General features: G+C 42.9%; 1 protein-coding gene across 1 annotated transcript in view; it reads left to right on the forward strand.

Moving 5' to 3' along the window:
* The window catches only part of LOC308283185 (syntaxin-binding protein 4), a gene marked incomplete at both ends in the record, with an annotated part of 314,024 nt that overhangs the window by 225,815 nt on the left and 76,039 nt on the right, over window positions 1-12,170 (forward strand). The window contains 2 exons of the mRNA XM_080723564.1: window positions 6,724-6,850; window positions 8,822-8,963. Coding sequence (XP_080579690.1) covers window positions 6,724-6,850; window positions 8,822-8,963 — 269 coding nt within the window. The remainder of the gene's footprint in view (window positions 1-6,723; window positions 6,851-8,821; window positions 8,964-12,170) is intronic.

Consider the following 12,170-nt stretch of genomic DNA (forward strand, 5'->3'; position numbering starts at 1 on the left):
CGGGAGTTGTCCCGCTTTTCCCAATGGCCAGCACGTCCCTGGAAGGAAACCAATGCGGAAGTACTGAAAAGACTGGAGTTATCATTAATGAAGTAGTTCACCCCCAAAATGCCTTTTCTCTATCGATTACTCACCCCATGGATATTTGAGTTCAATAATATATATATATTTTTGTTTTTCTCGCATTCCTAAGACAATTAATTGATTAAAATACATTTGCCCCCATTGATTCCGGATAGAGACAGAAATGCTTTTGTGGAGAAGACGAGATCCAGTAGAACTAAAAGACAGCAGATCTACAAGCTCACAATGCGTCGCACTGTGATGCGTTTTGAGCTTGTAGAATTTTCAGCGTGCAGGTGAAAAATTAGACACTACTTCTTCAACAATTGCCAAAATACATTCGTACATTCAAAATCAACTGTAGATTTAGTCGACTAGATTCTTATGATATTCAGTCCACTAAAACTAAACTAACTAAAACATTTCAGGTGACCAAAATATGACTAAAACTAAATTACATTTTATTCAAAAGACTATGACTAAACTTAATCAAGACAAAATTAACAAGTGTATACTTGTGCTTGGAAAGGGCACGTTTGATTTATTATTCATGTACTCTCTTTTTTCTTTTTTATTCCCACTATTATGAACCACACACTTTCAGGCGCACTGACAGAGAGAAATTAAATGTCACCAACATTCTAATCATCTTTCTGGTAGTTTAGTTATGAGTTATCGCTTTGTTTAATTCAATTTAAAGCAGAGATGGGAAGTAACAAAGTACAAGTGCATTGTAACTGTAACGAAGTAGAGGCTTTTCAAAGCCTGTACTTTTTACTTGACTACTTTATTTGAATGATTACTTTTACTTTTACCAAAGTTGTTTTTTTTTTTTCCCAGTAGTACTTGTACTTTTACTTACAGTACAGTCACATCTCTGAACACAAGCAATTGTAGAATTTGATATTTGATATTTGAATATTTGGTACATACAGCATTTGATTTACTTTTGCTCTACATTATATCAAGTGCTTTATTTGCTTGCAATTCCAAAACAGTTTAATTTGTCATTTCAAATATAAGTAACTGTTGATATTGCAATTTTTTCTAACACATTTGTACTTTCCAACAAAAGTAGCCTAATTGTTTTGTGTCAAAAGGAATATGTTATTCTGTGTTACACACGCCATGTGCTTTAAATAAATCCTCATGCATGATATGCATTCATAACGCATAGGCCTATCATCTATGCATAATGATGTTATGTGCTTGTAATTTTTACACCATTCTGTACAGCAGGGGTTTTCAAAGTGGGTGACGGGGCACCCTGGGGTGCAGTCAAGGGGTGCCGCGAGATCATTTGATAATATTTGGAATTTATTTGGACACTTGAAGAAATATTTAGTATCATTTTAAACTTGAAGTACAAACATATTTTCAGTCAGTTCTAACCAAAATGGCAATTATCTCAACGTTTCCCTTATAACATAATCACTAAAATATCGTCACTGTCTGGCCGAAACCTCGTATCTCCAAGTTTCAAATGTATATGTCTTTTGGTAAAGTAAAGCCCTGCTTCATCATATAAGACTGTCGCACAGTGCTTGTAGATCGTCTGTTTTCACTAGTTTAGTACATTTTATAGATGATAAATACAAAACGGTTTTGGACATGCAAGGTTTGCACCCGACAATGACGATATGCTATACATATAAGGTGCTGGGAGTGAAAATTATAATGTGGGGGTGCCTCGGATGAAAATAATATTCATAGGGGTGCCCTGAGACAAAAAGGTTTGAAAACCCCTGCTGTATAGGAATTTAGCAATTTCAGTTAAAACGTAATTCCAGACACATAGAGTACATACAATTCATCAATATCACAAGACACAAATGAAACAATTAAACAATTAAAAGCAAAACATCAACTCTGTGTTTATGCAGCCTGGGACGAGTACCGGAGGCAGCTCTCCCCAGGATTGACTGTATCCTCAGTTGGATGCGTTCAGGGATGCATCCATTATAGGGATGGGACGATATGAAAATGTCATATCACGATTATTGTGACAAAAGAAATCGCGATTTATGATATTATCGCGATAATCAAAATCCATTATCCTGGGGTGGAACATTTGCCAAAAAATAGCAGATCTACAAGCTCGGCATTGTGAGCTTGTAGATCGGCTATTTTTTGGCAAAGACGTTTGGGTCCCATCCTCTTTTACAGTACACTTTAAGACAATAATAAGACATAATAAGACAGAATAAAGCCATAATAAGAAATAATGTGTTGGTAATTTGAGCTAATATATTTTATTAGACAGAAACAAAGACAGAATAGTAGAAAGAGCCGGTCCTACTGGCGGGACTGCTGGACCTATCGCCGGCGATGCATTGCGACTGCTGGTCGAACTAGCGGTCGTGCGGCAGTGTCTGCCGCTGCAGTTCCGTGGCAGGTGACGGTGCCAGAGAATGTATTCGCTCTTTCTACTATTCTGTCTTTGTTTCTGTCTAATAAAATATATTAGCTAATTACCAGCACATTATTTCTTATTATGGCTTTATTCTGTCTTATTATGTCTTATTATGTCTAAAAGTGTACTGTAAAAGAGGATGGGACCGACGTTTGATAGAGAGTGAAAAAAGGACTGTATCAAGTACGTATATTATGTACCTTTTATCATTATAGAGGGTTTAAGTGGTACCGGATATGCAGCTCGTCAAATAAAAGGTGAATTGATCCCAGTGCATGACGGAGGACGATATCACGATACATTAAATCTCCACGATACGATTATCGTGAGTGTTTTTTATCACGATAAACGATAATATCGCTTATCGTCCCATCCCTAATGAATAAGGAACAGCAGGTGAAGGTTGCAGTGGCGTCAGTTCAGCAAAAGCTAGGGTATGGCAAGAAAGAAAGAAGAAAAAAAAAACATGTACTGTGGAATTCAGTGTTATTACGTTCTCTTTTAACAACTTAAAGGCCCGCTGACATGCCCCGAAATTATAATAGTATGATACAGTAGGCCACGTGGTCTCTCTGTAACCGGTCTGAAATAGTCTGAAACTCATGTCACAGTGTAATCTGCCCCTCGCTCCCCAACAACAGCTGACCAGTACAGTAAGTAGTCTAAGTACAGTCAATTAATTTGGTTGGCTTATAATTGCGCATTCCCACAATGACATCATAAAAATATTAACTTATATTTTAAGATGACTTCTTAAGGTGACAGTACACCTTTAGGTGACAGTACCCCTTTAAATAAAATAAAATAAATACATCTAAACCACGTTAATGTTTTGCTCAATTTCAGATAGCCCGGCCCGTTTTTTTAAAACACACGGAAAATCCCATTAGTAAATATTGCGAGCATTAGGCTCCCCCTCATCTCATTCCAGAGATGAATCTATTTTGTGCCCGCACGCATACAGCTTGAAGACTGAATTACTGCCGAGCTGCCAGGTTTTACCCTTCATTTCAAGGGCATGAAAAAAAAAAAGAAAAAGAAAATATTACATAACCCGAGGATGAAAGACTAGCTTCTCGGCGAGGGATTTTTGGCTTCCCCAGCAGTCACTCAGCATATTGGTTTATTCTTCACAGATCAAGTTTACGAGAGGCATTGCAGGGTGTGTGTGTGTGTGTGTGTGTGTGTGTGTGCGTGTGTGCGTGTGTGTGTGTGTGTGTGTGTGTGTGTGTGTGTGTGTGTGTGTGTGTGTGTGTGCGCGCGTGCGTGTGTGTGTGTGCAGAGGTGTCACAAGGGGGGGGGGGGGGGGGGGGGTAGTGGGTCTGAGTTACAAGGGCCCAAGGTGGAGGGGCCCTAGTAACTTTAGCTATTGAAAAAAAATAGCAGATATACAAGCTCACAGCGTGATGCAAGTTTGTAGATCTGCTATTTTTGAAAAGTCGTGAAAATGTGTGAAAATCTTTGAATATATGTATTTTTTTAAGCGAACATTTGTAACTAAAATTTTGCTTCTGGGTGGCACTAAATATTTTGAGATGGGGGTCTGTGGCAAAATACAAATAATCTTGGGGGTCCTTCACATGAAAAAGTTTGAGCACCACTGAGATAGAAACATGTGTTTCTTGCACACATTTTTAAAATGTTCAAAAATAGCAGATATACATGCTCGCAGTGCGGCACTCGGTGCCACGCTGTGAGCTTTTATATCTGCTATTTTTCAATGGTTAACATTCACGGGGGGCCCGCAGTGAATCCTTGTACCCAGGGCCCAGAATTTGGTGCGACGCCCCTGTGTGTGTGTGTGTGTGTGTGTGTGTGTGCGTGTGCGCGTGCGCGTGCGTGCGTGTGTGCACGTGCGTGTGTGTGTGTGTGTGTGTGTGAGGGGGGAGGTGCATAAAGTTTTAAGGGTCTTAATTCTCTCTGGAAGCACTGTGTCTGAGACGCAGGAGAAGTTGAATGCGGTTTGTGCAGCGACCGATGCCGAACCGTGCTGCAGCACGTCAGGTCTTCAATCTTTGGGGCGTGTCGTCGTCTCTGCATCCAGGGGCGTCAATTGGGTATGGCAGGGGTATGCAGCTGCCATACCCTGGGTCCAGGGGGGGAGAATACAAGTTAGGCTACTTTAAAATATAAATCCACGAATGTCTCTTTGTCTATCTGTGCTGGTTATGTTGTTAATTTATATTAAAAAATAACTACACATGCAAGATTTAACAAGGTATTATAATTATATTCTCCACACTTTTGTTCTCCCCATCTTGACAGAATGGTATATTCCCAGGTTCCGCAGGTCAGCTGCACAGGTGCAATTCATCATTGTTAATTGTGGCACGTTTACTATATTATGCCAAGTTTATGCCATATTCAGCCCAAGAAACCGTAGAAATTTTTGGAGTAAAAAATGGAACTTCTTAAAATAAATGTATCATTCCTGTAAGGTGCAAGACACCAGTCATGTTGCCATACCTTACCTTTTTCTGAACTGACGCCCGAGGAGAATGAAACTAATATTGGCCACAAGAATCCCGTTAAAATAAGCTCTATGCACAGCCATAGTGGGGACATAGTGGAGACATTTCAAGGACCCCCATAACTATGAGAGTTTACAAATGGTTCCAATTGTACACTCCCAGAGATGCACCCAGGGTGCACAACCCATTTAGACTGGGAACGCTTTGTAAGCATTATTTTGTGATTTGACTATTGAAAAATAGCAGATCTACAAGCTCACAGCGCGGCACCGAGCACTGTGAGCTTGTAGATCTGCTATCTTTGAAAAATCATGAAAAATTGAAGGTTTTTCGAAAAAACTCAAAATATTTATTTCCACGAACCCCCCAGTTCGCTTAAAAATACATATGTTCAAAGATTTGCACGCATTTTCACGCTTTGCATATTATTATTTTATGCTCTAACTATTGAAAAATAGCAGATATACAAGCTCACAGCACGGCACTGAGTGCCACCCTGCGAGCTTGTAGATCTGCTATTTAGAAAAATCGTGAACATTTGAATTTTGACCCGATTCTATAAGTGTCTTTTGAATCCTTCTAAGATTTTTTTGATGTTTGCTGACAGGTTTATATGTCAGTAATCTGACCAGCCATCGTCAAAGAAAAGGTCCTTCTCACTTAACTGGAGCTCAGTTAGTCTGTTCTTGAGAGACTACTATGTCAGTGGTTCTCAAACCTTTTCATGTGAAGGACCCCCAAAATGACATGTATTTGGCCACGGACCCCCATCTCAAAATATTTAGTTCCAGGGACCACCCAGAAGCAAAATATAATAGAGTTGCACACATTTTCACTTGTTTTAAAAAATCTACAAGCTCACAACGCGGCACTCGGTGCCGCGCTGTGAGCTTGTATATCTGCTATTTTTTAATAGTTAAAGCATTCAATAATTCTTTGGCAGTGCTGTGTGATTTTCTCCCGCCGTGTGTAATGGTGACAGCGCAAGCAGAGAGAATAAAAGAACGGCGGAGACAAAGGGGATGTAAACACTTCCTTTGATGTGCTACGCACCCCGGGACGCGCTATGTTCTCTGAAAAGAACGCGCTAATGAGTGTTGCTAACCTTTGAAACGTGTTTTTCTCTCTCTTCTTCAAGTGTTTTCACTGCGTGTTTTGGTACGTTGTTTTCCGCATTGTCATTTGATGGTCTCTCTCTCTCTCTCTCTCTCTCTCTCTCTCTCTCTCTCTCTCTCTCTCTCTAAAACAGGGGTCTTCAACAGGGGGTCCGGGACCCCTAGCCCTAGGGGGTCCTCAGAGTTACTACAGGGGGTCCTCCAAATCTTTGTGTGATAGGAACGAGTTTTCCACCCCTTTCTTAACCCCTTGAACCCTCGCGTCCATATTCTGAGAACTTCAGCCAAAAATAGCAGATCTACAAGCTCTCGCAGCGCGAGGTATTGTGAGCTTGTAGATTGGCTATTTCCGGCAAAGAGGTTTGGTGTTGAGGTGAAAAAGAGCAGACTAAGTACATAATTAAATGGTCAAGTGGTTAAATATCTGAAACACAAATTTACATGAATCCAAAATAGCGATGGAACTATATGGATGAAGAGGTTGTGGGGGTCCCTGCTTCATCTCTCTCTCAACTAAGGGGTCCTTGGCCTGAAAACGTTGAAGAACCCTGCTTTAAAACATAATGTATATATTTGCCAAAGCAAAAGTGGAACAGAGCATAGGCCTACAGTAAAGCTATTTATTTACATGTGTTTGCGTTGTTGTGTGTCTCCCAACCAGCAGGGGGCAGGCCGCTGGACAGCACGTCATCTGGCTCCTCGTCGCGCTCCCAGAGTCCTCTGATGCTGAGCCCAGCGGGCTCCCAGAGCATGTACAACACCACCGCTACCATGAGGCGCTCACGCAGGTAGACACACGCACGCACGCACGCACGCACGCACGCACGCACGCACGCACACACACACACACACACATGTACAACACCACCGCTACCATGAGGCGCTCACGCAGGTAGACACACACATACACGCACGCACGCACACACGCACGCACGCACGCACGCACGCACGCACGCACACACACACCCAAGCACGCATGAATGCACGTAGAGCAGTTACAACATCTCCGGAACCATGAGGCGCTCACGCAGGAGGTAGACACGCACGCACGCACGCACGCACGCACGCACGCACGCACGCACGCACACATATATGTGTGTGCACCACTGGAAACATAAGGTGTTCATGCAGGTAGATACACACACACACACACACACACACACACACACACACACACACACACACACACACACACACACACACACACACACACACACGTACAACACCACTTGAAACATATGGTGTTCATGCAGGTAGACACACACACACACACACACACACACACATACAAGCACGAACGAACGCATGCATGCACGCACACACGCACACACTACACCGCATGAAACGTATGGCGATCGCTCTGGTAGAAACACGCGTGGAACTGGCACAAGCAAAGCGGATTCTGACAATAGAGGGTATTTGCATGCATACATTGAAAATCGAGTGGCAAAGTTAGCTTAATGTTGTTTAATGTTGTTTAATGCAATCAGATAGGACATTTAATTTTGAATGTATGGGCTGTCAAGGCCAAAAAGTAGTTTTTTTTTGTGACACCATCATATGATGATGGTGTCACACGCATACCCTCTATATAGAACACTTTTGTTGTGGTTTGTCTTTGCTCGAACTGTCAACTTCCTGATTTCATTTCAAAATTGATTTTACCATTTGAAATGTAAAGGAACACCTCTGCATAGGATACACAGATGTGGATCCAGACAAAATAACAGTTTTAAGGATTCTACTTTGGAATGTAAATTTCCCATAAATATAGCAGCTATTGTAGCTGTAAGATGATAGATGTGTGTGCCTTCTTTTTTAAACGCGTCATCAGATTCAGTGTTCACTGCCTTTTGTGTGTGTGTGCGTCAGGCACGTGCACACATGGACATCAGGCAAAACTGCCCTTTTGAGACCATGGGTGCAGTTTTTACTTTACCAGTAAGACTCCCTAATCTGGAGATAAGCGACTGTCATGTCGCATACACAAACATCAGGAGGGAATATGGTAAATGGGACAGATCCATGTTGATGACATGACTTTAGAGATACTGTGTACCGCTTTGCGTGATTTTAGTACAAAATTTGTAGGAGCAGTGTCCAAAAATGTGTTTTGCAAGAATTGGCCTCATGGTGGCTCTAGAAGAGGACAATGTGAGAAATGAGGGGTTGTGGTTTGGCAGCCAAGGAGTGTGTGTGAAAAGTTTGGCATGGATCGGGGCAACGGTGGCGGAGATATGAGTAAAGTGTGACGTGTGACGTGTGACTGACAGACTGACAGCTGGTGGAGGTTTTGATAGTAACTGCAACCTGACGGTCACAACCATACCTGAAGACAGCATTCAAGAGATGCATGCAGCATCTTATTGCGACCGACCGTCAGGTCGCAAGTTATTATGAAAAGCTCCACCGGCTGTCCGCCTGTCCGTCACGTAAAGTCACACTTTTGCCCCTACTCTTATCTCCGCCACCGTTGCCCCTATCCATTCCAAACAAACCAAATATTATAAAACATACACCCTATTTTATACCACTGTGGCCGTTTGGGCATGTCATTTTTCGAGGGGCACACAACGCGCCACGTTGCGACACGTTGTGAGCTTCGACGTCGGCTATTTTCGATATTTTCACCCAGAGGCCCTTTTAGAAATGTCAGCCCCTGCCTCTCTAAAATTCTCTGCACGTCCCTGTGTGTGTGTGTGTGTGTGTGTGTGTGTGTGTGTGTGTGTGTGTGTGTGTGTGTGTGTGTGTGTTGTCAGCCACCCAGGGGAGGGGGTGATCCAGCTGATCTCAGTAACCCGCTCCAGCACTCTGGGCATCACCATCGGAGGAGGAACCAACCGATCCGATGGACCCGCCGTCTTCATCCAGGAGGTCCTGTCCGGAGGAGACTGCTACCGGGTACTACACTGATACTAGAAGAATAATCTTTCCTCTGCATAATTCATCTTTGAGTACCAACGTTTGGGAAGCACTGGTATAGCGAGGCGTTGTGAGTTTGTAGTTCGGCTGTTCTCACAAATGCTTGCCTCTCTCTTATAGGTATGTTCACCGATTTGACCAATTTGTATTAACACATGGGAAGCCAAGGTTTCTAACATTTCTAGCTGTTGCTGCTGCCGTTGTTCACTTACGCTTTAATTTTGAAGAGCCTCGGAAGCTTCGTGCGTGTGCACGTGAGTGTCCACTGACGATTGAGGAGGATAATCCATTTGTTTACAAACGCTCGCGAAACTAAAATCCAAACTGGGGCCTACCATTGCGGTAAAGTGTCGCAGTGAAAACAGGCAGATCTCTGCTTCCCTGGCGTTCTTTGCACCTTATTCAGAGATAAAGCCCTTTTTATGTTTCAGCATAGAATAGAAATCAATGCAGCCTAGACGCGCCATTTTGCTTCTCTGCGAGCCATGTTATGACGTATGGACCAGGGTCTTTCACAGACAACACAACATGCGCATGCTGCACCATTAACCCTTTTTTGGCAGAGCGACCTCCAGTGGCCGTATCTCGTTACTGAACGAGTTTGGCTCCTTGGGTGTTAAAAAGGTCTTGCAGTAGCCTGGTTCCAGACCCTGAATCGCTAGCCACACCCCTTTAAAAAAAGATTGGTGATTCAATGGTCTGGAAGTGCTCTCATTGACGAGGTTTTCCTCGTTTGGAAATCCGCACTGCGAATCAGCACTGCTTCAACTCGATGATGTCGGGGCTTGTGAGCAGCGTGGGTGGGGATTTCCCAGAACTCATGTGCGATTCCAAGTAACCCAGCGCAACCGCCGCACCGAACCACACATTCCCAAACATAAAAATCGTGTTGCCTGTTGAAGTAACAAGCGATCGTATCAATCTCGCTATGAAACATCAGAAGCAGACATGTTATGTTGTGTTTGATTACTAGTTCGTAGTGCTCCTATTCTGCTTGTTTCTTTGGTTAGCAAGTAGTTAGCAACAGGCTATAACAACACTACATCCTCTGCTTTGCTACTGTTGTGATTGGTCAGGCGGTGAACCAATCACAGAAGACTGCCTCTTTGGCAACGCCCATCCCAGAAACTGCTGTGGGTGAAAGCACGTTCAGACTGAATAATGGAGTGAAACGAAATGTCAATTCAGAGTGTCAGGCTAATCTCGCAAGTCATTAAACTAGAATCTAGAGTCAATATTAAGCGGGGTGCACTTGTCGTTTTTTCTTTAGAATAGCAAAGAATATTAAAGTCGGCTACACCAATGGACTGTTTTGTAAGGATGGAATTCATTTGAAATTGTGACTTACGTCGAGACTGACACAATATATGTCCATAAAGGCCATTTATGGGCATATTTATTGATATGGGCTTAATATTGATGACTTCAGGGATCTCCATATATGGCCGTGAAAGGGACATGAACATAATTAATTAATTGATTGATTGATTGATTGATTGATTCATTCATTGATTCATTGATTCATTGATTCATTCATTCATTGTGGTTTCCGTGAAGCGAGTCACACTTGCAAATTAATTCTGTCTTGGCCTTGGCCATACTGTCACGGAGTGTGACATGAGGCGTGACTGACTGATGCACATGAGTTGCAGGTTTTCATAGTAAATGCGACCAACGGTGGCAACAAATGGTAAGACAAAATTCAGTTCCCGGTGAATTCCTTGTGACTCGTCTCACTGCAACCACACTTGCAATCTTTCTAGTTATATAGCTATTTTTAACTACACAAAATGTACTGTTTTGGACCTACAAGCTTTCCACCCGGGAGCAGTGAGCAGGGGCGTCGCACCAAATTCTGGGCCCTGGGTACGAGGATTCACTGCGGGCCCCCCCCCCCATGAATGTTCTTCATAGGGGGAGGGGGATTAACCCATTTTGACCAGGAATTACGCTTTGTGAATTGCGCAGCGTGGCACTGTTTGCCGCGCTGCGAGCTTGTAGATCTGCTATTTTGTGAAAAATCGTGAAAATGCGTGCACGTCTTTGAATGTTTCAAATCCTTCCAAGGTTTTCTGAAAAGCCTATGTTTCCCATCTCAAAATATTTAGTTCCAGGGACCACCCAGAAGCAACATTTGAGTTACAAATGTTCGCTTAAAAAATACATACATTCAAAAGATTTGCACACATTTTCACGACTTTTTCAAAAATAGCAGATCTACAAGCTGTGAGCTTGTATATCTGCTATTTTTCAACATAATTAAGGCCCCTCCACCTTGGGCCCTAGTAAAGCCCTTTGCACACAGGCGCGTTTAACCGCACGGATAAAACGGACAATATAATTTTTTGAAAAGAAAACAATGATTCTCTATGACCTCATGCACACCGGCTCCGAATTAGCCGTGCGACGAGTGGCTGCCGCTGTGCGTTTTTTTCTCGATCGAACCAGGTAAAAAACTCATCACTCCTTTTATGACTCCTTTTTGGATCCGCAGCGCCGATTCCGCACAGCCTTGCACACCAAATCCAATGCGTTTTATTCATGCCGCAAACGAAAAAAACGCAACTGTCCTGTGTGCAAAGGGCTTTACTCAGTCCCAGTTTTCCCCCCCTTGTGACGGCCCTGGCAGCGAGCGACTTGGTCCTTTGTCCTCTGCATGTCCACGCTGGCTCTTCCAGCAGCGGCAGGGCTCTATTAATACAGCGCCCTGGGAGTGGGGAGCGCTCAGTTGTCTTATATACTCAAGGACACTCTTTCTTGTTTTCCAAACAGTAGGTCGGGAGGACCCATTTGTGGATTGCAGACTGATTTGTATGAGTCCCTTTGTTTTTCTGTTTCCTGCATTTAGTTTTTTAACACTTATGTTGCTATGATTTTTTCTCTTCAATGTCCCACGTTGCCATGGTTACCATAGACTTCCATGTAATTGCGCAATTGTGTAAAAAGTGCACGCCCCTGCCTAGATGATGCACCACGTGTGTGCCCACTGTTCACAGCTTTCAAACAAAGAAATCCGCTTGGAAATCCGTTCAGGCATTCATGATTTATCAGCCATTATGTTTTCTTCAGATGTAAACAAACATGGCTGCCATGTTTGAAAGAATGGGTTGGTATGGGGGTAAACATGCAATTTCGCGATCGCGATCATGCCTAACACATTTCTGGAGGTCCCAAAAAAAATTTGAA

The sequence above is a fragment of the Nannobrachium achirus genome, assembly GCF_963921795.1.
Source record: "Nannobrachium achirus genome assembly, chromosome: 4".
Lineage (NCBI taxonomy): Eukaryota > Metazoa > Chordata > Actinopteri > Myctophiformes > Myctophidae > Nannobrachium > Nannobrachium achirus.